This window comes from Pseudochaenichthys georgianus, chromosome 5 (genome assembly GCF_902827115.2).
Source record: "Pseudochaenichthys georgianus chromosome 5, fPseGeo1.2, whole genome shotgun sequence".
Taxonomy (NCBI): Eukaryota; Metazoa; Chordata; class Actinopteri; order Perciformes; family Channichthyidae; genus Pseudochaenichthys; species Pseudochaenichthys georgianus.
This window is the reverse complement of record NC_047507.1, coordinates 32,871,990-32,899,175: the sequence shown is the minus strand read 5'-3', so window position 1 is coordinate 32,899,175 and position 27,186 is coordinate 32,871,990. Positions and strand designations below refer to the sequence as shown.

General features: G+C 43.2%; 2 protein-coding genes across 2 annotated transcripts; both read right to left on the bottom strand.

Annotated features, from left to right (window-relative positions):
• Window positions 1–554: 554 nt before the first annotated feature.
• LOC139433869 (uncharacterized) lies at window positions 555–25,959 on the bottom strand. Its single transcript, XM_071203309.1, has 9 exons — window positions 25,911–25,959; window positions 25,081–25,300; window positions 23,967–24,090; window positions 23,690–23,870; window positions 6,903–6,979; window positions 6,628–6,808; window positions 5,899–6,153; window positions 2,677–2,816; window positions 555–596 (listed from the first exon to the last, which is right to left on the bottom strand). Exons 1-9 carry the CDS (start codon window positions 25,957–25,959, stop codon window positions 555–557), a joined length of 1,269 nt encoding a protein of 422 aa, XP_071059410.1.
• On the bottom strand, window positions 10,377–16,541 carry LOC117446615 (uncharacterized). Its single transcript, XM_034082911.2, has 10 exons — window positions 16,458–16,541; window positions 15,502–15,610; window positions 14,997–15,143; window positions 14,208–14,347; window positions 13,192–13,328; window positions 12,916–13,009; window positions 11,682–12,017; window positions 11,329–11,515; window positions 10,922–11,049; window positions 10,377–10,752 (listed from the first exon to the last, which is right to left on the bottom strand). The coding sequence occupies exons 2-10, from the start codon at window positions 15,581–15,583 to the stop codon at window positions 10,429–10,431; spliced, it is 1,575 nt and encodes a 524-aa protein (XP_033938802.1). The 5' UTR covers window positions 15,584–15,610; window positions 16,458–16,541; the 3' UTR covers window positions 10,377–10,428.
• Window positions 25,960–27,186: the final 1,227 nt, after the last annotated feature.

Genomic DNA, 27,186 nt, shown 5'->3' with positions numbered 1-27,186 from the left:
GATGAAGATCTGCAGGATGACCATAAAAAGATATATGGATAAGAAAAAAATAGGAGAAGTAACAAAGCCAGGCTATGAAAGAACAGCAGTTGCCAAACGAGTATTCAATGAGAACATGGAGAAAGAGCTGGCTGACCATATTAAGACACTAGCAGCAATGTTTCATGGCATAGGTGTCATGAAATGCCGTGAACTGGCTTTTGAGTTCTTTGAGTCCTTTCCTTGAAGCATATCCAGACACAGGAGAGCCACCTGCCACTCTGACAAATCCCGAGCACTTATCAAGTGACAAATCTTGTTCTTCTGCTCACTTGGGTTATGTGTCTCCAGAAGTCATTCTTCCCTTGCCAAAAGCCACAGAAAGAAAAAATTGTAAGAAAGAAAGTGAAAACAAGAATCGTGACCGACACACCTGAGAAGATGGAGTTGGAGAAGGCTCACAAAGAAAAAGAAGATAAAAAGGCTGAACAGGAAAAGAATGAAAGAGAGAAGAAAAGGGCTCTGAAAGCTGCAAATCAAACCAAAACAAGAAGAAAACAGCTGTGTACAGTAGCTCAGAAGAAAGCTCCACCACCAATGATGAGGCAGAAGATGGCCTGGAGAAGACACACAGCAGAGAAAAGGAACGGGCTGAAAAGAAGAAAAGGAGTGGAAATAAGAAGGGGGCTCTGAAAGGGTCAAAACCAACCAAGCCCAAAAAGAAAGTGCTCTCCAGTAGCTCAGAAGAGAGTGACTTTCCGATTCCACTTAGCGATACCACTCATTATGAGAGTTCAGATGTCCAGAGTGATGATGATGATGATGATGATGATGGTGACACGGATCTGTTTGCTGGTGACTTTGTCAATGTGAAGTTTGCAGGTGAAAAATCCAAATCCTATAACTATGTTGGATTGGTGGAGAATGTTGAAGGTGACGAGATCAGTGCAACGTTTCTGATGATCTGTTTTACTTCAATTATCAATGGCACAATTTACCCCAGTGTATTGTCTCTAATGGCACAACTTACCCCGCACCGGGGGCAAGTTGTGCCACAAAACCACTTTTTTTTCTAAAGCTATATTTCTCAAACAGTTTATTTAAGATCCGAAGTGATTGTTCCCAGGGATGCACAACATCCTAAACTATATGTACATATTTTAGTTGGAGGCATTACTGTAATCCCCTTGCTTTAAAGGCACTTTAAGTAAAAATTGGCACTACTTACCCCACTCTCCCCTACTCCCATTAACTGAGTTTTAAACATCAGCATATCCGGTCATAGTCCGGTGATTACCTGCTAACGGAAACTTTGCTACACCATTCTTATTATTATTATTATTGAAACATGACCGGTAAGTTTCAAATTTGTCCGGTAAAATAAATTCTGTCCCGACATATACATTCATAATGTCTGCGGAGGGAGGGGAAGCGGCGCTGTGGAAGAGCAGAGCGCGAGGGAGAGCTGTCATCTTCCCTTTACAAGCTTCAAACATGTATTTATTGTGTGATTTTGGAAATAAAAGTTCCATATTCTGAAAGCCAAGACTTTGTTTATTTAAAATCAAACAAAACACCCGAAAAACTAGTTTTTTTACGCAAATCCACGTTTATTTTGAAATGAGCCGTTGCGATTTCCGACTGATTTCGATAGAGCGGGTCACATATGGCAAATGTGTGGTTGTGGGGAACCAGGTCAATTAAAGTACTTATTTAACTATTAAATACATTGATTTTGAGTAAAATACTTGGTTACTGATTAATTTAGGTTATAATATATTAAATTGCAAAGCAAAACATGCTGTAATTGATTTATTTTGTCCTTTAATATTTTTTAAAGGTTTTCAACCTGAAAGAATCCTAATGTGTCCTTGAAAAGTTGAAATAAAGAAAAGGAAAAAGGATTCCAGTTGTCCATGCGTCCTCTGTTGCCCCTCAAGCCTCTCAAATGTGGGCAAACACTCAAATAAATGCCCAAAACCCAGAGAACTTGACAATAATTATCAGAATAAAAGTGTTAAATAACACTGCTACCTAGTTAATAACTCTACTTTACTCAGTGGAGGCTCGTCCATTGAGGAAAGGGAGGACCATCCTCCCTACAATTTCAGAGAAAAATTAACTTTGAAGAGAACAATAAATACACCTCAATTTAAAAGATAAGTCTGTTAAAATACAGATAATAGCCCTGGCTTTGGGACTGAAATGGGGCGAGAGAGGACGAGCCTCCCTTTGGGCGGGTCTAGCCAGGGGCTCAGGATTGGGCGCCTATATCATCAATGAACCAATCGGCGGATCTGACTGCGCATCAGAGTGTTGATGGGGAGGGTTATCAGCGATAGAGTTTTTTCTGAACCGGGGAACAGGGGCGCTGCGCCCTCTTACCAAAATCAATTCCTTGGGTTAGGCTTTGATTATGTTCTGGCCCGCCATCTTGTGGCTCAGCAAAAAATTGGCCCACGGCCAAACTTACTTGCCTACCCCTGCTGTACATCATCCATTCCTCTCCTGATAGGAGTCTTCGATATCTTGCGTATCGCAGCTTTGTAAGCTGGTGCTGGGGATATTTAGGGCGAGGCATCAGAGTGGTGATTCCGTCGTGTGTTGTGCTCCGGATCCGCCAGGAGTTTCCAGATCTGGCTGGACCATATGTAGGATTTCGACCTCCTTTGGGGGGAAACGGGAGAAACGGCTGACAATCATTTCCTCCTTGGGGGGCCTGTCAAATTGAGTTGACAGGTCCTCTGGGACGTGGATTCGTTTCAGCTCGTCCACAAAGGGTGTAGGGTCCAGAAAGACTTTGTGAAACACAAGCCTCGTCAGCTCATCCACATAGACTGAAAAAGAAAGCATTGTATAAATAATTTGTTATTGTTATTCACTTTTTGTATTTAATGTAATACTTTTATTGTTCATTGTATCTTTAATCATTTGAAATGTAAGTTCTGTTAATAATAATAAAAATAAAAACAAATATTTCACAACTTGCTGTATGTAGGGTCGTTCTTAACAGGCTTGACCGTACACTAGGGCTGTGCAATTAATCGTATTTTAATCGCGATTACGATTATGGCTTGCGACGATTATGAAAACAGCATAATTGACAAAATACGATTATTTTGCTGGGTGCGCTTTCGCCCCTCCCTAAAAGCCCACTCGGCCACCTGTGAGTGACATGTGTTGTGAGTGTTCAGCGCGAGCGAAGCTGTCAGAACAAGAGCAGCAACTCGTTAAAAAGAAGGCTAAAACTATTTCCACTATTTGCAAGTAATTTGTCATTACATTTCACATCGCTAAAGATATGTGCCCAGTTAGCACTGTTAGCAACCAGGGCTTTAAGCAACTTGTCAACACGTTGGACAAGCGTTACGCGATGCCGTCTCGGTATTATTTCAGCAGGTCTGCGCTGCCTGCACTATATGACAAATGCCGTGGGGAAGTTGAGAGAGATGTGGCTTCAGCTGACTACTTTGCGACCACAACGGACCTATGGTCTAGCCCTGGGGTGCCCAACCAGTCGATCGCGAGATGTGTCCAAAAATAGAACAACAATATTCTGTTTTATCGTTAATGTCCTGTAACATAATCTTCCTGTGCCAGAATAATGTCCTTGAACGCATCAAATCTTTGTGATTGGCCGGCGTCACCCCATGTGTCGGGGCGTGGCTGAGGGTCTTCAGTACAGGTGGCTTGTCACCTGCCTGCGCTCATCTCTGAAACCAGACCATGTAAACAGGCTGGTGTTTCTTGCAACAAATCTTTAAGAGATGACATGAGCAGCCCTACCAGCATTTGCCATGGTGGCCTAAACATTTTTATTTGGTCTTAAATTGTAGTTCCACATTTATTTCCTGTTACTTCTGGACCATGACGGTTGGCCAGCCTTCAACGTTTAACTGAGTTTTCAGTAGGTTGTGACAGTGCACTGCATCATATTTGATTTAATTTATTTTGGTCTAATTTATATTTATTTATCATATTAATAATATATGTTTAGTATGGTTTTGGAAGTGCGCTCCAACATATTTGTTGTTCTTGTTTATTGGTAAAATATTATTTGTTTTAAAGTTCAATAAATGGTCAATGAATAATCGTCAAAATAATCGTGATATCAATTATTGACCCAAATAATCGTGATTATGATTTTTGCCATAATCGCACAGCCCTACCGTACACTCTCCCCTCTTTGATTTTGGATAAGCCAATTTGAAGACAAGTTTTCCTGCAGCAGTTGTCGCTTGGTCACGCCCAGCATTCTCGTTGTGATGCATTGCTGCTAGACACAACCTATAGAATAGCAAAATAAAATGAGACTTTGTGTTATGACAGAATAAAACCCTCATGCCACTAAACAGTGACTGTGTTATAAGATGCTAAAGAATAAAGTATACAGTGTATTACCTGCACAACATTCCAATGAAGCGGAAAACATTTTTTGGGGTAAAACGCAGAATTAAGTTGTGGAAGGCAGGGCTCGAAATTAACTTTTTTCCTCAGTGTCCCACAACTGTCCCGAATTCTACTTTGTATTGTCCCGGATATAATCAGCAGTGTCCCACATTTAAATGTGTATCGTCGCCCTCCCAATTATGCAGAATACATATAATTTGACTTTTTTGTCACTTAATCATCACACCATAGACTCTGGTCCACCATGTAAGTTTAAAATACTTATTCTTTTAAACATATGAATATTAGTCTGATCTGTTGCCTCTCCTAGAGTAGAAGGGAAGAGAGTTGTTTTAAGACATATTTTTCTATTGTTTCTCAATATCCAGACTAATTTATCATTGTCATGTCAACATTGAAGAATTCTGATTTGTATTTTTCAATTCAATATGGTATGGCTGTATGGTCTCTGTGTTTTATGATCGGAACCCTCTATCTGGCAATAAAAGTGGTATGAATAATAATAAAAAACAGAAGTTCCATAATACAGTTTAATACATGTATCTGTTTTCAGTTCTGATTACAAGTTATCCTCACAAGTCAGTAGTACTATAGGAATATAAATTGATCTTCTATCTTCATGATAGTCAATCATCTTGCTCTCAATCATTCACCCCCCCCCCCCCCCAGGCACAAAAACAACTGGAACATTACTCTCTCTTAACATGACTGGCTGACAAAGAAAATACAAACAATTATCGGCTACACCTCTTATTCTGATCAACTGTATTTCACATCATTTTCACAAACTTCAAAAGAACATGACACCGCATTTTAGGACGTTTGTATGCATTGTAAGGCACACTTGACACTTCCGTTGCTAGCGTTAGTTAGCGCTAGCTAACATTGACACTTAAGACAACTAACTTACCACAGTGGAAGACGATGCATCATGACCAGGACTTGGGATGTTTTCGTTTCGGGAGTCGGCAGAATTGGGGCTTGCATCAGGGGGCTGTTTATTCAACCACCTCAGCATTTCTTTCTTCTTTTTTTAAAGTCGTGACCGTTGCATTAGCGCGAGTCTAGCAGCAGTCATCAGCAGAGTGGATGACGTAGAATGCATTCTATGATTTGACAGCCCAATGACTTTGCAAATAACACCCATTTTGAAGTTTACTTAAAAAAAAAATGTCACTGTCCCGAAATAGTCCCAGGCAAAATAGATTTGTGTCCCAGTAGGAATTGTTATGGTCCCCGGGACATCGTTAATTGCGAGCCCTGGTGGAAGGACTCCAGGGATGAGGTCTGGTAGTGATGGCTTAGCTTTAGCACATCCTTGAGAACTCTCTTGTTGGTGAGTATCGTTTCAACTCTGGCGAGTGTTATTGAGCCTTGAGTAAAATGACAAAGACATTAGGTAAATCACCAGCACATTAGAACATTACAACAATAATTTGCCATAACAACAATGTTATATTTACATTCTATATTGTTGATCTTATGAAGGAAGTGAAATATTGAACTTACCACCTTTTAGGTAAGGTTTATTTGCATCGCTTGCGGCTCCTACAGGATGTGTGCACTTGGGGAACAGGGGGTCATCATGCACGTGAACGTTTTGTAGGTGGTTGACCAGTGACGTCCACCTTGCCACCTTCTCCGGCCCCGAGGTTGTGCTCGTCGCACTCCAGTAGACATGGTTTTTTATGCTGCGCAGCCACCTCTTCAACTTCGTGTCACAGTCCTTGTTCTGTGTAAGTTTCAGAAGTTTCTTGGACAAACCTGATAAAAAAAAAAGCACATGCACAAGTTAATATTCAAGCCATAGTGTGGAAATGACGTGCTGTGATGGACAACATTCAAGGGTGTGGTGGAAATTCCACACTTCATATATCATCAACCATAACATACATATGATAATTGCCTGTCAGTGCGACACCCTTCTGTCTGAAAACATTTCATAGCCAGGAAACCTCCATACATATTCATATCACTGTAAATTCCCATTCTAAAGAGTAGTCACATTATCCTAGGATTAGTGAGTGAAATGTAATTTACAAGGAGAAAAGGTGCTGTGATCAAGTGGTCTGGCAGGCCAAATTGTAGGAGATATAATGAATGTATTCAGACATTATGTCATGTCTGCTGCTGATTAGAAGCTCAGGATAAATTGCATAGTAAAACAAAGGAATATCTTAACAAAGGACAGTGCCTCTGATTTGGTATTCTTCCATTACAACATATAGGGATAAATACCTTTTTCAAAGTGCCACACATCATAGAATTGTTCGATGTTGCGTTCCCTCAGGTACTTCTGGATCTGCGGATGACGGTCAGTCACAATGTACTCAACCGCCAAATCCTTTGACTCCAGATGATCTAGGCATCTTTTGAGTCCCTCCTTTTCCATGTGGTAACTACCACCTACTTCATTGCTCTGTTGGGGAATAGCAAATAGGGCATAAATACACAGAAGCATGCATCAACAGCCAGCAAGCCTAAAATGATAGCACCCAGAAAGAGAATCACACCTGAACAAGCTGGAAGTCCAGAATGGTGTTGCTTCCCAGGTTCATGAGTGTGTAGCTCCCGAACTTAGCCGAGTGTCCTGAAGAAAATATAATACAGGAGGTTTCAAGGCTTTTCAACAGAACTTCAATGGATAAGTAGATGAATTGTAATATACACCACACAGCAAATTTGAAATCTAAAATTCAACACCCATGTAGTTAATTTTAACACTATGAAAGAGTTTATATTGAAACCACCAGCAAAGTGTTAAATTAACACTTTCCAAAGTGTTGACAATATAACACTATCACAGTGTTACTATACCAACACTAAGAGTGTAAGATGTGAACACCAACACTGAACACCAACACCAATAACAACACTAACAGTGTTGGCTGCATCTTCAATTCAACACTGTTCTGGTGTAGAGTAACACTACAGTAGTGATACATCTTCTTCCATCCAACACCTTTAAGAGTTAAACATGTACACTGAGCTAGTGTTGAATGCACATTATACTGGTGTTGCATTTTGCATTAACCTCAACACCTCTGGGAGTTCAAAATGAACACTAATCTAGAGTCAATGTTGTGTATTGGTATTATGATGTACAACAAACTGGTGTTAAAAGTTACAATGACCAATAAATCATTCCAGATAACATATATGCCAAGTGCTTTATTTGAATGGTGGCATGTCTCTTAAGACTGACAAATGTTCACAATGCACAAATTCTCACAATATGCAATTCAACCAACATTCAATATTGTTCAACAGCAAAAATGTATATGTACAAAAATAACCCTCTATGGCAGTGGAGGTCCGAAAAGGTTGTTTGTTGCCTGCCGTGCCAGGCAACAAACCTTTTTGGACCTCACACTTCCACTTTTTAAATAAACTTTCCATGTCTCTTAAGACTGACAAATTCTCACAATATGCAATTCAACCAACATTCAATATTGTTCAACAGCAAAAATGTATATGTACAAACATAAAAAATAACCCTCTATGGCAGTGGAGGTCCAAAAAGGTTGTTTGTTGCCTGCCGTGCCAGGCAACAAACAACCTTTTTGGACCTCACACACCCATGGGGTGGAGGGATAAATACAAATTACAGCACATAGCTGTCTAAGACAACATAAAAAAGGGTGTCATTGGCACTTGCAGACATTTGCAGATCGAAAGGCTTATGAAATTGCAGTGCATCAGGTTTGATGACTGAAAGACTATCCTGCTTAACAACATTAAAGGCATGAAGATGCTCAACAAATATACTTTCCATGTCTAATACCAAAAAATGAATTTCAGCTCTCATCAGAAAAATACAAACAATCTGCCCAAACACTGGTATCTCATCCATCAAGTCTAAGCAGACAACAAGACCGGTACGATACTCAATACCTTGACATTTGACCCAAGGTGTGACACTTACTTCACTAGACAGATCAAGCTGGAAATGTTTTGAAATAATTTCACCATTTTCAAGATCAGTCAACATTTCTGTTTTAACAGGCCCAGACTCTATGCCTTTGATGGCAAGGGATTCCCAGTGATATGCAATAGCTATTTGGTGTTTCTTGGCAAGGGATTTGGTTATGTTCTTAAAGTTTTTTATGCTGGACTTAAAAAACTTGTGTTTGGCTTCATATCTCATAGTCCACACATGTACCAACGGACCAATTTGGCGAATGCATTCAGGATAGTGGATCATAAAGTGATGCTTTGGAATGAGATTCTTTAGAGGATACAGCTCTTTGAATAAACCATGATGCTCTGCTATAAGATGTTTCAAAAATATTGTCATTCCCTCAGTAATGCTGGGCGAAAATAAAATATTGATGATATGCAACAGCAACAATAGTAAATACCAGTGTCTGTTACCTTCTGGGACTACATCACCAAACATGAGCGGAATGTTCCTAATAAGACAGTGTTTGACTGGCATTGAGCCCAATTCCGTTGCCAGATTGTTCAAGGTTTATCCTTGTAGGACGGTTCTTTTTGTCCAAATAGCCAAAGTTGAATGCATAGACTCTTTGGAGAATGCCCTCACGAGAAATGAAATTGGCACCTAAATAGAAAAACAGCAGCTTGACTTCATATTGTGCTACACCTTCTAAGATGTCATGCATTATGTCAAACACAAAGTTATCACATATGTTGAAGTATGTCAAGGTATTGAGTATGCTGTTACGTTTGATACCATAACAATGGCCTTCACCTGGGTTCTGAATGAGATGACTGTAATGTTCCTCATTTAACAGTTTTGTGCGCAAAATCACCCGCGGGTCATCCTGAGTGAACACAGTCTGAGCTGATGTTTTGTCAGTGAGACACATCCTACAATAATGGTTTGCACTGAAAGATTCCACATATCCAAGAAGGCCATTTAAGCCTAGATTGTCACCTGTAATCTGTGCAATGGTACCATAGATTGGTTGCTCAGCAAACAACACTTTCATTCCCTGTTCCAGTACTTTTATGTCCTCAACCAATGGACTAAGTATTCTGTCAATGCCATACTTTTTCCCGTCCTGAGAGTGAAACAATGAAATGAGGTGGATATTCATTAGAGAAGAATTCAGGCGTGGTGGCAAGTTACGAAGAGTGAAATATAAACATCCAAGTTTATGAATGCCTTGTTTAGACCCTAATGGGTTTGCCGTTTCAAAATCGTCGTAATAAACTTGAATTTGAAGTGCATTACTGTACTTGGAATACAAAGGATGATTTTTATAATACTGTCCATCAGAAAAGTCCTGATACATGTCACTGTGTCTGGTGTCATGAATGTGTTGACATACTTCCTCATTCTTGAAAATAAACTCCAAGGTCTTCAAGATGGGTACATAAATGAAAGTGTCGTTGACTGGTACCTGTTCATATATTCCAGAGATTTTGTTTCTCTTTGAATCGAATCGAACACCCAAGTGCACTTCGACTGGTTCGACAACCCCCCATTTGTCACTGAAATATTTCCTCCATTTACTGTCTGTGTTAAAGTCAGTGAAAGAATTATGTACATTTTTGAAAACTTCCTCAACTGCGATGCGACAGGCATTATCAGGAGGCACTACACTCAACACTTGTTCCTTCAGATTTGTGTGAACTTCATCAACATACTCTTCCATGCTTTCAACAACGGACAATATAACACTATTGGCAACACCACTGCCCTGTAATTTGGCTATAATAGATGCACACATTTCTTTCGACTGATCTTTAGAGATAGAAGATCCAGACCCACTGGCCTGCTGATTCGGCAAATCTTGATCCATGTCAGAATCACCAACATGTAAAATGTCTTCCCTGAGAATAACAGCTTGTTGGACTGGTGATGAAGGATTATTGCTTGAAACGACCCCATCCTTATCATGGTATTTCCTCAAGTGTTTTTTAAAACCTAAAAAACTTTTGAACTGCAATGAGCAGCCATCCTGAGCGCATATCAAATTAAAATGTATTCCTGGATACAAGCCATGAACAAGCTTAAGGTGCCGAGTTAAGGATCCAGGCGTATCAAACAATAATCTGCATATGTAACACTTATACATTACACACAAACTTAGTTCTCAGTTCCTTGACCTTGGGGCTCTCACTGGTGGTGTCAACGTCTATGTTATAGACAGTTGTTTGCAGAAATGTGTACATGCTTTTGAGTGCTGGATCATAGCTAGTGCCTAAGACAAAGTGAAGCTTAAAAAGTTCATCAATTGCTGCTAAGGAAGTGGCAGCCTCACAGGGGATGAGCTTCTTGTCAATCAGAATGAAGAAGTTGCCGACAGCCTCCTTGCTGGTCCCTGAAGCAAGAAGATATGGCTGGCTCGTGTCCATATGGCTCTGAAGGTGCTCATCCAGACTCCTACAGGACTGAAGGACAAGGCAAGCAACATTTTAATTTTACATGGCTAACTATGCGCATGTGTGTGTTTTTAGGAATAGTTTATATTTGCACTAGCCTAGTCCTACTTTATCATAGTGACAGCTCTCTGTAGTAGTTCTGGTGGCTAGATCTAACATTCTTAAACCTGCCACATACCTTGTGAAATACGACCAGATGGTCAATGGCCTGAGCTACACTGATCTTCTGGGTTTTCTTCCTTCCCGCAGGCTGGGGTGACAGGAGGTGCAGAAGGAGGAGGATGGATGCCATATCACTGTCCCACTCTGTAAGAAAAGAGAACAATGATCAACTTCTTTTTTTTTTTTTTTTTACCAATCTGTATAATGTCCAACAGTTCATAGTGCATGTACAAGCAAAATACAAGACATGAAGTCTCACAACACAATAAAGTATGGAAAAAGTGAAGTGGCCTGAATACTTTCCAAACCCACTGTACCCTGGCATTCTCCAACTGTGTGGTCATACACTCCCTCCAGCCTCACATAGACAATTTACAATAGGCAATATGACATGATATGACAATGCAGTTCCTAAAACCATACCTGGTGATTCCAGTGATGGTTCATCAGCCCTTTGGTTCTTGGCAGACAACAACAAGCGCTTCAGCAAGGGTGTGGAAGTCAGCATTTCTGCCTGTTGGATGACCTTTGCTTTGAAGGAGGTTGGCCACTTTTCCAGTAGTTTGGATGGAGTTTCTGACCCAAAGAGGAGACTGAAGTCTTGGAGAATCTAAAACACATATACAGCACAAACGCAAGAACCACCATCAGGTTTTCAATGTACTACTAATGCCAATTTCACAGATTTAGATCATCTCCATTTAACTGAAGGTTGCTTAAAACATCTATCAAAATAACATTCATAATAAGCAAAAGTAGGAGTAATAAAATATTACCAATCCTTTAGTGTCCAGCAGGCGCGGGAATACTGAAAGGACAGTGGAGGATCTCTCAGGATCGTGGACAAGGCGCTGTCTATATTCCAGTGTGTCTCTCATCTTCTTCATGATGACTTCTCTGTTGTTTGTATGATTCATCACAGATATGAGTTCTTGAAATCTCTGCTCATCTGGATGATCATCACAGTGGCCTATCTCTCTCCTTAGCATGGGGCCTCCATTCTCTTCTATTCTGGAATCCTTGGACCTCACAGGAAGTCGCGTTGCTCTCTGAACGGACTTCAGTCGCCACGCTAGAAACCCACCGCCTTTCTGCCCGTCATAAAAATGCTCCTGACCGAAAAAAACAAAATTGAAAATTCACCCATTGACAAACATTCACATAACCAATGGCGGCAGCTGCCATGCAAGGTGCAGGCCTGCTCATTGGGAGCAATTCGGGGTTCAGTGTCTTGCCTAAGGACACTTTGACATGTGGACAGGAGGAGACGGGATTTGAACCACCAACCCTGCAGTCATTGGACTATGCGCTACCTCCTGAGCCACAGCCGCCCAAATGAATTAAACTACCCTACAGTATGTATACAACTACAGGAATTCTTAAATGCAGTAGCATGTTATAGAAATCCCACAGCATTCAAGGAACCATGTAAGCCAGGGGTGTCAATCTCAATTTCATCGCGGGCCACATCAGCATTATGGTTGCACTCAAAGGGCAGGTTGTAACTTTAAGACTATATACAATGATGTATTATATATTACATTATTGCCTCTGCATTGGATTATTATCAGATAGGGTATAAACTTCAGAATTAACTACGTCTGAATGTAGAAGTTAAGGCAAATAATTGCAAATCTCTTCAATGAGAATGTCACAAAATAATTTTAAAAGAAAAACCAAATTCTGGAAAAAAAAGTCAAAATCAAAAAAAGAAGTGACATTTTTTTTTTAAAAAAGGAGGTGAAATAAAAAAAGAAACATTTAAAAAAAAGTCAAACTCTGAAAAAAAAAAAATTGAGATGCATTATGGGACATGTAGTTTATGGGCAACGTGCTTCTGTAAATCATCATGTAACCATATAATAAACATATCATTCTTTGCAAGCTCTTTGCTGGGGCCACAGAAAATGAAGTCACGGGCCGGATTTGGCCACCCGAGCCTTGAGTTTGATACCCCTGATGTAAGCCATCTAAAACAGTCTACTTTGATCATAATCAAGAATAACTCACATAGCCTGTCTTCCCATGTGGATCTTGGAGCGAGGGAAACAGGGTAACAATCCCCAGTGCATACTTCTCTTTGGTCAGTCGCTGAGGGATTCTCCTGTAGAGCAAAAACAGTCATTATCAACATTTAATTCATTTAAGTCTAAGAGACTCAGTTTAAGAACATATAAACTTAATGAACTCAATTTATGTAGAAATACAATTGCACCAACTTCATCCACACTTAGCCTATACATACATGACACATTCATGCAAAGCTATAACAAATTAGAATCTTACCCCTCACTCTGCACCATGTCTGCAACTAGAATGTTCACCATCACTTTTCTTGTGGCAGGACTAATTGTTCCTTTTTCCTCATACTCCTTCAGCACATCACTTCCTCCTGGTTTGGTCAGCAGAACCTGTTTTATCAGCTTAAAACAAAACACAACAAAAATGACACCCGTTAAGTAAGCAGTAGGGATGCTCCGATCGCCAATTTCAGGGCCGATCGCCGGAATCAGTATCGGCCGATACCGATCGCGTGGGCGGGGCCTAAATGGAAGATTTAAACATCACTTTAAATCTTCCATTTAAAGTGATGTTTAAACCCAGTTAATGGGGCTCATTCACTGGAGCTTCCACAAACAACAATCAACTTAATTATTACATTCAAATGATGTACATTATTCAAGTTTACATTCACTTTGGAGAATAACACGGGAGAAATGAGCGGAAGCGCTCTCTTTTCCTCTCTCCCTCCCCCTCTCTCTCTTTCCTGACAGCCTGTCAGTATCTCATGCAGCTCACTGATCTAGTAATGAGTGACCCGACAGTGAAGAATAAATATATTTATAATAACTAGTTTAGCTTGTTCCAGAGGTAGATAAAATAGCTAAGTGTGTTAGGTCTAACTCTTGTGTGTTTTGCTCCGCTCAACGGTCCGGCGGGCAGAGCTGCAGGATTTCTGCTTCACACACGTTGCATACCGCTATTTTACTGTCTTTTTCGGACACCTTAAAATACTGCCAGACCTGTGAAGCCATTTTGGCGAGCTTGTTTTGCCACGCACAGAGAAAAGTGTCATGTATTTTACCTCATGCGATCGGCTCTCACGATCGGCATGTTTAGAGAGCACCGATCGATCGGTAGAGAGTGAGTATCGGCCGATATCGATCGGTGACCGATCGATCGGAGCATCCCTAGTAAGCAGTATAGGTTTATGAGCAATCTACTGGTACAGACACACGGGTGGACAGACGTCACTAAACTGTAAAACAATGGTGTACATGACATATTGAATATGCACTCACATCTTTGGCTTGTGGACCCTGCAAAGCCTCCTCCTCTTTTCTGAAGCGTTTCAGAGTGCCACTGTAGAAATCGATTTCACTGCTGCTTTTCGAAGTGACTGAAATAGTATCTGTGCCTGAAGCGGGGGATGAGGATGGCTCTGTAAAATAATGTCATAACACAAGAGATATTAAATATGAATATTGAAATTATATGGTCTTCCTTTGTCATGTCTTTATGTAATCTACTGGTGAAGTGTTCTCAAAAATACAACAAACCCACTGAAAACCTCCATTGCAAGTATGAGTCCCAAAGTCCTTGTCCACAAGAGCGCACTCTACTTGGGACCAATACTTAAGACAGCAATGGTGTTTTTTAGTCTAGCAAAAGCTTAAGAACAAGGCTTTCAACAAGAACCCCAAGTAAGTACACAATTATGTATTTTCACCAAATCAGTGGAGTATGCACATTTGATTCCTATAAACAATACTTTACCTTTTAAGATAGTATTGTTTATAGCAATGAAATGTGTGGTGTGCTTGACACTTGCATGGGGATAATTAGCATACAATACAATTGAGAAATGTAAAATCGACCCTTTTCTCAGCAGCCATGTTGACATGCAGCGTAAACAGAGATGTAATTTAGGATGTAGGCAGGCCAGGGCCCTGATAATATGCTGTCTCACTGGAATGGCTGTGACACACTAAATAGATCGGGCCAAAATTCATTTGATCTATTACACCTGTGTTTACCCTGCTATGACGTCAACATAGCTGCTGAGAAAAGGGTTTATTGTCGTCACTCACCACCACTGTCATTCAGTTCATCTTTGATGACAAAGCATATTCCACTGGTAGTGAGTAGATCTGGAAATGCGTAGTCGTCCACTTCTGTGCCAGTCTCATCCTCCACTGATAAGATGCTGTCCACATGGATGGAAAACCTCTCTTTCACTAAAAGGATTGAAGACCAAATATAAGCAGAAGCCCCACACACACACACACACACACACACACACACACACACACACACACACACACACACACACACACACACACACACACACACACACACACACACACACACACACACACACACACACACACACACACACACACACACACACACACACACACACACACACACACACACACACACACACACACACACACACACACACACACAGGGGGGGGACTGCCTCAACAGTGCATCATGTCCATCTAATGTAACAGTAGGTTAATGAGGGTGGATCGCAAAATTCCCCTCTGTGGGACTAATAAAGGTATTCCGATTCTGAAGTGGTTTACTTGCCTTCAGTGATGAAGATGTCAAAACAAGCTTCTGGAATTTTGATGTACTTCTTTTGGTTTCGGTATTGCACTTTCACTATCATCTTCAGCTGAAGAGAAGAGCAAGAGCCCTATATGGGTACAATGGAGAAACACAACATTTGTTATTCCACAAGTTATTATGATGCATCACAACGTCCCCTTCTTAAGCAAGCAAATACTCCAATTGTGTAAGGGTGGCATAATATAAATTGGAACTGTCTTTAGATAAAGAAATTCTACTTTATGCTCCGTTCTTTTATTTTTGTATCTCTAAGCTGAGGCTTCTATCTGTGCATGACAAACGTTTCGGGACCAAATTAAGCACAGTGTTGGTGTGTTGCAACCCAGTCTCAAGGCATTTCGTGTTATAGTAAAAAAAGACACGATTTCCCCATTTTTTTCGTGTCACACAGAACGACTTTAAAAGCAATGTAAATAATAACATATTAGAAGGAAAAAGAGATTTTAAAAACAAATACAGATTTCAGTATTCTGACACAGAACAATATTTAGAAGCAATGCATTTGTATTGGTAATATGTTTCGTGCGGCGCCAGATTACAAGGAAAAAAAGATGACAAAAAAATACAGATTTCAGTATTCTGAGCCATTTCTTTTCCTCCGACATTATACCATTTAAAATAAAAGGGTTAGGCTAAGGGTAAGATATTGAGTAAGAACATGTTTTTATGAACCACACAGCTTCTGGTCTTCCAAGAAAAGAAAAATCGTTCTGTGTGCCACAAAACAAATGCGAAAATCGTGTTTGTGAACACAAATCAATAGATTAAATGTATGCTGTGAGACTGGGTTGCAAATATTCTTAGCAAGATAGTTAACATTATTAGCTACCACAAACAACTACAATTATGTTCAAGGGAAATTAACTAATGTTAGCTAACTGGGGAACAAATTCAACGTTATCTAGATAACTCACTGCATGCAGTCTGTTGTCGAGGCCACACAAGATGGCTGCTTCCGCACGGAGCAGAAGAACACGTGCTAGAAAGGAAAAGGAGCCAATTAGCCAACAACTGTATTACTGTACTACATACACTTAAATAATTTCACTTGGGGAACAAATTCAATTAAATGTAACGTTATCTAGATAACTCACTGCATGCAGTCTGTTGTCGAGGCCACACAAGATGGCTGCTTCCGCACGGAGCAGAAGAACACGTGCTAGAAAGGAAAAGGAGCCAATTAGCCAACAACTTTATTTCAATCAGGAGAGACATGATGTATGGAATACATATTTATTATCGGTCACATTATATCAATGGAACATAATGATGACAGTTCATCACAAATGAATGAATGTTGTTTTGGCGATTAGGCCCAAGTTTTAGTAGGATATCAATCGGGAAGGGAAGAACCATTTCCGATGAACCCCCCTGGGTCTAGACACTGGTGGTGGTTATAAGTGGTTAGGTCCGGTTGGAAGGGAGAAGGTTAAGCTTGGCCCTGAGTTGGAAGCAGGAGGCGAAGGGGTGGAGGAGGGTTGCGCGTTGACACCTGGAAGACAGCTGATAGAACAGGGGAGAGCATATATAGAGGGGTTAACAGGTGCGATGATTAGCCCTGTAATGAAGGGGCGTGATAGGTTTAGCTGAGGAGAGGCGCTCCCTGTCATTTAGATGCAGGGAGCAAGTATTGCCATGACGCGCAATACGGAGTGTTAGGTCTTCCTGTCTGAACTTGCGCTAAGCTTCATTTCAATCAGGAGAGACATGATGTATGGAATACATATTTATTATCGGTCACATTATATCAATGGAACATAATGATGACAGTTCATCACAAATGAATGAATGTTGTTTTGGCGATTAGGCCCAAGTTTTAGTAGGATATCAATCGGGAAGGGAAGAACCATTTCCGATGAACCCCCAAAAGAATGCAGGATGAAGTACTGAATGTGAATCTTACCTTGCGGGATGCGGCGGAAATCTATGGATGAAAAGGAGGTTAATACATGTGAGGATATAAGCGACTGATGCCTCCCGGGCATCCTTCCTGGACGTACAGGGCTTCCCGGCCGTACGGGGCATCCCGGACAGACGGGGCAACCCGGATGGGGCTTCCTGGACATACAGGGCATCCCGGAAGTACGGGGCATCCCGGAGGGGGCATCCTGGCCGTACAGGGCGTCCCGGACGTACGGGGCATCCCGGGTGAGCGGGGACTACCCGGACGCACCGAGCGACCCGACCAGTGCCCCGGGTGCCCGGAACGTGCGAGGCTTCCCGAATGTGCGGGGTAACCTGACTTTAGCAGGGAAACATAATACGGACCGGAGGTTTCACGACCCGGACATACGGGGCTTCCCGGAAGAATGGGGCATCCTGGACATACAGGGCAACCCGGACATACGGGGCTTCCTGGCCGTACAGGGCATCCTGGATCGTACAGGGCATCCACACAGGGCTTCCCGGACGTACGGGGCATCCCGGAGGGGGCATCCTGGCCGTACAGGGCGTCCCGGACGTACGGGGCATCCCGGGTGAGCGGGGACTACCCGGACGCACCGAGCGACCCGACCAGTGCCCCGGGTGCCCGGAACGTGCGAGGCTTCCCGAACATTTTTTGCGGGGCAACCTGCTTTAGCAGGGACACATTATACAACCCGAAGGTTTTACAGCCTGGACATGCAGGTTTAAATAACAGAATTGAACATGAGCCGTAGGGCAACATACGTGCTGACATGCTAAGAACCACCACCAGTTATATGCATACGTACCAATTTGTTTAAGGTTGGAGAGACCTTTGGATAGCCAGCACGGCATTGAGGTCAGGGCGGATGTAGGATGAGAAAGCGGAGGAGGACCACCGTCCGAGTTGTTGCAGGGATGAGGACGAGACGCCTTGATTGGCAGCGGAAGTAGCTGCGCCTATTCTGAAGGAGTGCCCCGTGTGTAGAAGGGGTGATAACCCGGATTTAATGAGGACTTGTTTTAAATAGATGTTGAACTGTCTTTGTGTTAAAGGAAAATTCCCTGAGATGAGGAATAATGGCGAGAGGGGGTTCGAGGTAGGTCTAAGCCATAGAAACTTGATCATGGCTTTATAAGGGCAGAATTGAGAATCGATGCGGGCGGCGATGACGGAGCAGGCGCCGCCGCATTTGGAGTGTTTAAGATATAAACTAAGATGGCTGGCGTGAAAGGATAAGTCAGAAAAGCTGACGTCTCTATTGGAATTGAAAGTGAGGGAAGCGGTGGTAAATTCGCCTGGTCTAAGAAAGGCATAAAAAGCTAGGAGAAATAGAGCGTCGAGTAGTGCATCGATGTAAGGGGAGAATACCCCGCTTCTAAGCTTGGAGAGCATGAGGTGTAAAGTGGAGAGTGTAATAGGGCGTCTCCGGTCTGAAACGGGGGGGTAAGTTTTAATGAGACCTTTGAGGACGAGTTTGACAGACTGGTTTGTGAACAGGCTGGGAAAGCCGGGATCGGAACAGCGAACGTTAAACTGGATTCCCGCTAAGAGGCCCCGGATGTATTGAGGTTTGAGGTGGCGATCAGTGGCGCAGTAGCACATGAAGGCACACACGGTGGAGATGAGAACGGGTTTAAGAGTGATGCCTAAGGAAAAGCAAAACATCGCAAACGTTCTCCAAGCGAAATCGTATGTTTTAAGGGTGGAAGTGGCTAAGCCTTTCCTCATGAAGAATCTGGCTGATTCGAGGTGCCTTTCTAGGGGGCTACTATCTAGGAGAGAGAGAGGAGGTGCAGGGGAGGAATCTTGACGGGTTGAGCGCTGGCTCCTGGGCAGAGATTCCGGAACTTCTGAAATTGGAAGCGAGAGAGGGAATCAGCCACTGGGTTAAGGTGGCCGGGAACGTGACGTGCGGAGATGAGGAAATTGTGGGTGATGGAAGACCACGTGATGCTTCTCATGAACGGCATGATGTCACGGCACGGGGAGCGTGCTTTGTTAATAATCCCGACCACTGATTGGTTGTCGCAGAGTACTGAGATCCGCTTCCGGGGCCAGAGGTGCCCCCACACGTGGCAGGCAACAGCGATCGGAAAGATCTCATGCAGAGCGGAGGAAGAGGCATGGCTGGGAAATGTCGGAGGCCACGAGCCTGCGAACCACTCTCCCTGAAAAAACCCCCCAAAACCCACGGATGGGGCAGCGTCCGTGAAGAATCTCATGGAGTCGGAGGAGTACATGAGGTCGTCGTAGAAGAAGGTGACGCCATTCCAGTGTGCGAGCAGGAGGGACCAAAATCGTAGGTCAGAGCGGCAGCCTTCGTCTAGGAAGACGTGGTCATGGAGGTTTTCTGCAGCCGACGCTGTATCCAGGAGCCGGGAGATAAAAGAGCGCCCCTGAGGGATGATACGCATGGCGAAATTGAGGTGCCCGAGCAAGGAGAGAAGCTGCTGCTTGGTGATAACTTGTTGCTCGCAGAAGGCTTTTGAGATGTCGCGAATGCGCTGCAGTTTGTCCGTGGGGAGAGATGCTTCCATGTCTACGGAGTCGAGTGTAATGCCTAAAAAGCCCAGGCGTGTGTTGGGGCCTAGCGTTTTCTCTACTGAGAGGGGAACACCTAACTCCTGAAAGCATGTTTGGAGTTTTGCTAAAGAGTCGCCTGAGTTGTCCCGAGGGGGATCTATGAGGAGGAAGTCGTCCAATAAGTGAAGAACGGAGGGGATTCTAACGACGTTCAGGAGGATCCAGCAGAGGGCTTCGGAAAAAGAATTAAAGATACAGGGGCTACTTCTGCACCCGAAGGTTAGGCGGACAGCAAAGTAGAATTTTGATTCCCACCTGATACCGAACATGTGCCACTGAGATGGGTGAATGGGAATTATTTTGAATGCGTCCGTGATATCCGCTTTGGAGAGCCACGCTCCTTGCCCTGCAAATTTGATAAGCTTAATGGCATTATCGACTGAAGCGTAGTGAAGTGAAAAATACTCGGGGGGAATAAGGCTATTGATGCTGCAGAACGGCCCAGCGCGAGGAGCGGACAGATCGAAGATGAGCCTTTTCTTCTCGGAATATTTGCGTGTAGCGACCCCTATTGGGCTTGTTCGGAACACCGGGAACGGAGAGGACTGGAAAGGACCGATTAAATATCCTTTGTTGAGCTCTTTTTTTATGAGCTGAGAGACTATAGTGGGTTCTTTGGCGGCTGACTGCATGTTTTTTGCCACTAGAGTCACTGAGGGGGGAGAGAGAACCCCTACCCTGAACCCTTGAGAGAGCCCTGACAGCAGATAGTCAACGAACACGGGATTTGGGTGAGTCGAAAGTGCAGCTGCTAAATGTGTGGTGTTAATGGGAGTCGATGGGTGATGTTTTAAAAGGTTTTTCCACCACGTTGATTCTGGCGCGGGAAAATGAGCCGGCGCCTGGGGCAGACTGACCTCGGGTGGGCCTCCCTGCACGTACTGACGGTTTGTTTTGATGTTCCCAGGATACTGCGTGGGGAAAACGCTAGACCCGGAGAGAGGTACTGAAGGGCAGAGCGGAGAGGTGTGGCCCTGCGCTCCACAGCTAATGCATGAAACTACCTGTTGCCCGCCGGTAGCCATAACGAGCAGCTCGGTATCCAGCACGGACCAGTCCAGGCGGATGTTGCTATGAGCTAAGTGTAGCGCTGCTTTGCTGGAGAAGCTTTTGTGGTATTGATAGAAAACTAGTTTCCCATATTTTAAGTGAAGATCTCCGATCATGGCCAAATAGGCGTCTAATTCCGCTCTCCTTCCAGGGTAAACTGTGCAGAGAACATCGCGGAAAATGCTGAATGCTACCAGAAATTGTCCTATCGAAAGGTCTTTGAGGAGCCGGGGGTCTGCGGATTTAAATACCGCAGTAATGCTTCCTCCCGTGGCGATGGCTTTGTCGCACTCCGGGGAAGGCAGGATGAGGCTGACCAAATTGATGTCTTTCCCGTCAAGGATTTTTGCCCTGAGCCGTGAGGAGATGTTAGCGGCTTGGGGGATATAGGGCCTACCTGAGAGAGGAGCCGGGAGGGCGGAAGTCAGGGTGTAAACGGGAGCTATCGCGCCGGTTGTAAAATCCTGGCCCGGCGGGGCCGCCAGAGAGGTTGAAGCTCCGGCCTGATTTTTCTCCATGGACTGGAGGCGAGCGTCTATTAATAGCATGGAGCTTGCCAAAGATTGCAGCGTATTGGCTAGTCTACTGTCGAACGGGGGCTGAGTGCCGGAGCTCCCGGGCTGAGCGGTGCTGGGCTGCTGAGCCCCGCTGGAGTGAACCTGGAGAGTGTGGGATTTTTTGGCCGGGCGAGCTCCTGGAGGACTCGCTTTTTTAAGCCTTTTGCCCCCGCGGCCGCGAGCGCGCCCTCGCCCTCTTCCGGGGGGGCTGGCTGGGGCTGCTGGCCTGGGTTGAGAGACCGCGCCGGAGGCTTGGTCCGCCAGATCACGGAGCTGAGACAGCAGGAGATCTGGGGCTGGGGTGATGCCCTGCTTCTGGAGGTGGGCGATGAGGAATTCTGCTTCTGCTGAGCGAGAGCCGCTGCGGGCGCTCAGACGGGAGCTGGAGCGACGATGAGTTACAGAGTTGGATGCTGCCTCTGAAAGGGTATCGGAGATGGGATCGAGATCCTTCGAAAAAGGTAAGTCCTCTGAAGAGTCTGAATTAGGCATGTTTGAGCGTTTGTTTTGTTTTTTGTATCCAGTGTTTAAAGGCGTAAGAGGAGTATAAACTACCAGCTTTGCGCGTTGACACCTGGAAGACAGCTGATAGAACAGGGGAGAGCATATATAGAGGGGTTAACAGGTGCGATGATTAGCCCTGTAATGAAGGGGCGTGATAGGTTTAGCTGAGGAGAGGCGCTCCCTGTCATTTAGATGCAGGGAGCAAGTATTGCCATGACGCGCAATACGGAGTGTTAGGTCTTCCTGTCTGAACTTGCGCTAAGCTTCATTACTGTACTACATACACTTAAATAATTTCACTTGGGGAACAAATTCAATGAAACGTAGATAACGTAGTCACGCGGTCTGTCGAGACCACACGGTCGAAACCCGCGGGGACTGATGGCTGCTTAGGTGACACTGAGATAGTGATAGAAAGGAAATTGGAAAAAAAAAAAGTTGTTAGCGAAGTCGGCTAACTATACCGATAAGGACCAACACCAGAACCTCTTAGCTAGCTAGCTGTCGAACTAACGTTAGACATGTGCAATACGTTGGTGTTTGTAATGACATAATAGTATGTAACATAGCTAATGTTATCTAAGTTGACATCTGTGTGTAATTCGACAGCTAGCCAGCTAGCTAACTGGCTAGCTAACATTTAGCAAGCAGGTGCACGGCCAGTACAGACAAATATTCTTAGCAAGCTAGTAAACATTATTAGCTACCACACACACAACTGTAACATTATTTTTAAATTAAGTAATGTTGGATAACATTAAATGTAAATGTAACGTTATTTATCTAGATAACTTACCGTCACTCACTGACTGCAGTCTGTCGAGGGCGAGGCCAAGCGATCACACTTGCTGCAAGACGGACTGATGCTAGAAAAGTAAAAGGCGGCAATTATCGAACAACATTTTTACGGACACTAGAGCTCGTTAGCTCGCTGTCGAACTAACGATAGACATGTGCAATACATTGGTCTTCGTAATGATTACATATTATGTTACATATCTAACGTTAATTCGACATCCATATCTAATTCGACAGTTAGTTTAGCAAGCAAGCATTGACTGTATGGTCTGTGCACCTGCACCTGGTCATGACAGTCAAATAGTAATAGTTAGCAAGCTAGTAATGAAAACAATACATTTACAATTACGCTACCTACCACACACAACTGTATTTTCAAGCTAAATTAATGTAAGCTATCTGGGGAACAAATTATGAAACGTAGCGATAACTTACCGTCACGGACTGCGGTCTCTCGAGACTGAAGGTTGCATCAAAAAGATGGCGGAGATCTAAATAATTTCACGCACATCACGTAAAAGTACCCGGATTGAGAGAACACACTATCCGTCGTTAAATATGTTTAACACCATGATCCAACCCGGTACTATATAGTGTGTTAACAACAGGCGGTGTTAATCATGTTAAATGTAACACCAAAACCACAACACTTTACCCCGAAAATCTCTAACACCAGGATTTTCACACTGGCGAATTTGCTGTGCAGTAACTCTGGCACTAGACTGTCTTGTCTGTTTCTGCTTACCTGGAGAGTCTGCTCTCATATCTCCTGCAACTGCGACCTTTCCCCCCTGTTGTTGTAGATTATCGAAATTCTGCTGCTGATCAGTGTTCCACTTGTGGATAATAGCAGGCTCCAGGTAACTCTTAGCATGCCTCCTGAAGGTCCCATACCCGATGATCTCCAGCTGCATGGCTCTGCATATCTATGAATAAACAGAAAAAAAAGAAACGTTTTTGAAAAAGTCCACTGCTGTCATTTTTCATATGCTATACTGTAGATGTTAGAGATGGTAAAATACCTTTCGTAGTTGGAAGAAGGAACCCCCAGTGAAGTATGTAGCAGTGGATAACTGTAAGTTGCCAACCGGGGTACTTCCGATGACGGGCTGGCTCTCCCATTTTCTGAAGTAACTGCAGTTTGAACTAGGGGTGGGCGATATTGAAAAATATGTTATCACGATATTTTCAGGCAGTATCACGATAGACGATATATATCACGATATTTTTTCATGTCGGTTATTATGGTTATTTTTCAAGTTACTTAACAGTACAAGCACCTACAAGGTAACAGAAACTAAAACAAAAAGGAGTAACAGACCAAAATAGCATTTCAAGCTTCAGAAATGAAACCCTGAATGAACAAGTGAGCAGTGAACATCAATAAACATGAAAAGGAGGGTAAAACATAACTAAGTAAAACATAAAACATCAATGAGGAAAAGTCAGTGCCAAATATTTAAAATGTAAACTTTAGAGTAGACTTGAAGTGTAATAAAAGACTTTAGCATAACTGAAGGGAAAAACATAAAACGCCACAGCGTCAGTTATGTCTTTCCACCATTTGCTAGTCTTTTCATAAGGAGCCCCTTTATGAAATGCCTGCCCTATGGTTGCTCGCTGCAAAGAAAGGGGGCGGGGACTTTGGGAGCGTGTCAAACAACTCGGACTGAACGAAAGCAGAGGTGCGCTGACATTGTGAAATCGATCGGGCTTGATATATGGTGAAATTAAAATCAGTAGGTGAGGCTGGGGGAGCGGGAGGGGAGCCTCTTCCCCTCCCGCTATTTTTTTTTTTTTTATCACGATAGGACGATATCTCTGAAAAAGCATATCGTGGAGACCTAATATCGTCACGACGATATATATCGTCATATCGCCCACCCCTAGTTTGAACAACGCTGTGTGAACGCCACATAGGTCCCCACCTTTCTTGTTTGGACATCACAGTCTGTCTTACACACCGGACATTTTTCAAACAGCTGTCTGAGGCAGCTTTCAAAAACAATGTACTTTACGTCACGGTGCGTGGATTGTGCCTGTGGTCTAATGTAACAAAAAAAAAGTAACGATACATTTTAGATTTCAACTCTGAAAAACAGTAATAGTAATGTGTACCAAATGTACCAAACTTACGATACGTCACATTCTTCTACAGTATAATCAGGGTGGTAACTCGAACCCAGAGTCTCCTCAAATTCTGTCGACGTCTCTGCTTGTTCCTCCTCCAACTCAAGTCGAGGTCTCTTGCGAGGTCCCAATCCTGGGCCCTTTATTGGTGTAGAGGACAAGGGGATTTCTGTGTAGGTGGAAGTTTTAGTGCCAACACTTTTGAAAGACACCGTGGCCTGGATGCCTGTTAATAAAAAGGGAAAAGTGCATAAATACTATGTACATTAGATAAGACACTAATACATTGTAAAAGGCCAACAACTTCTGTACATCTGACAGATTAATTCATGAAAAATGTACACACTACAAACAGCACTGTATTTCTTGTAGTCAACATAACAGTATTTCTGTGATATACAATAATATCAAATAAGGTTTTATTTATAGAGCACATTTAAAAACGATTTTTGGTCGAGCCCAAGTGCTGTACATGTAATAAAAGCACAATTAAGGTAATGTATCTGTGATTTGTCAGTGTTATAGTATACCTTTGCTTCTCACGTGTGCCGATTTCAGTGTTCCCCGGGCCAACTGTGTAGCAACAGAAATGGCAGACACTTTACATTCCACTGTCTGTGTTCCTCTCAACCCTCTGAGTTCCCATACAAACAGTCTGTGGACGGTCTGTTTGACATCCGACTGTACTGGAGCGGTGGGTATTGTGTTCCTGCTGTGATGTACTCTAAGAAAGATACACAGAGTATTCATACAATTAATTTTGTATCCGAGGAAAACAGTCAATTTCATAAAAGCAACACTTTTACAATTACAATGTTCTACAGATAGTCTGCTACCTTTTCCCATGTAGCGTAATATTTCAGACTCTTTGTAGCTCAGTAGCATAGCTGCTAGGACCGCCAACTTCAATTTAATTATGTTTGGCGACTGACCGTACGTTAAATCAGCCAGAGTATACTGTCTATGAGTATTTCGTGTGTGTTTGCAGACGAAATTCTCCAATTATGATTATCTATCATAGCTGCTGCCTTATCTTTCTTACAGTGCAGACGCTTTTCTGCTTGCTCCTGCCTCTGCTTACTTTTTATGCTGATTTTCCTATTCTTATTCTCTGAAAACTTCGAGCAGCGGCTCCTGGACATTAACCGATCACTGGGACAGTTCATCTGCGTAAATAGACGGAGGTTTTCAGCCATATTTCAACATTTTTACGACGACCCCAGTCTTACAGTAGCGTGGCCTAGCAACAGCTAAAGCCTGGTAGGCTACTGCATGCTATTTAGCTTAAGCTAGTTGGTAGAAAAATGCCTCCGTTCTCTACAGATGACTTCCACAAACTTCTACAGAAGATAGTTGTGCTGGAAATGAAAATGCAACGGTTGGAAGTTAACGTGGAAGTGAATGGACTATGTTGTGGGAATGACACCACTTTACCAGTGTTGCAAAATAGTGGAAAAGGGTATGCTAACTCACAGCTAGTTAGCAGCTACAAGGATTCCAAGGAACAGGAGGGCTGTGTACCGGGTAATACATCTACAAGTGGTAGTCCTCCCTGGAACTCTCTGGGTGCAAAGCCGAAGAGTAAATCATTTCCATGGGATTTGGGAGGACGCATAACAGGCAGAGCCCAACACTCAGAAATATGTGATGCGACCGGCTGGCCTGCATTGTTATCACCCAGGAAGAGCGCCTCTTCAACCCCTAAACAGCAGTGGACAGCTGCTAAAGGGAGAATTACAAAAAATCCTCCTAAACCACCAAGTGTGCCAATCCAGAACAGATACGCTCCGCTGACCGAGAGCCGGAGATCTCTTTCTGATGACCTGGATAACCCGTCCTCTTCACACAGCAGGGTAAGGACCAATAGCTACTCCAAAAGTAAAAGACTAGAGGGAAAGCTAACGACTGGGCCTGAAACTCTGATTGTGGGTGACTCTGCTGTAAGAGATGTAAAAGGTCTGTGTAGTAAGAACAACATCAAAGTACTCTGTTTTCCAAAGGATACGGTCTCTGACTTGGCTGAGAAGATCCTGCATATTGGGGCTGAACATCCGACTGTGAAGAATGTGGTTCTGCACATTGGAACAAATGATGTTGTGAAACAAGAGTCAG

Excerpts from the sequence above, each read along its gene's own strand:
- LOC139433869 (XM_071203309.1), bottom strand. The coding sequence starts at position 25,959 with ATGCTACTGAGCTACAAAGAGTCTGAAATATTACGCTACATGGGAAAA. Across the intron at positions 2,817-5,898 it reads TAAACCTTACCTAAAAGGTG|TCTATGTGGATGAGCTGACG; the intron begins GTAAGTTCAATA and ends TTTCTTTTTCAG. Across the intron at positions 597-2,676 it reads CCCCCAAGGAGGAAATGATT|GCCATCTTCTGCCTCATCAT; the intron begins GTCAGCCGTTTC and ends TGTCTTCTCCAG.
- LOC117446615 (XM_034082911.2), bottom strand. The coding sequence starts at position 15,583 with ATGATAGTGAAAGTGCAATACCGAAACCAAAAGAAGTACATCAAAATT. Across the intron at positions 13,010-13,191 it reads GACATGGTGCAGAGTGAGGG|GAGAATCCCTCAGCGACTGA; the intron begins GTAAGATTCTAA and ends TTTGCTCTACAG. Across the intron at positions 10,753-10,921 it reads ATCTGGTCGTATTTCACAAG|TCCTGTAGGAGTCTGGATGA; the intron begins GTATGTGGCAGG and ends CTTGTCCTTCAG.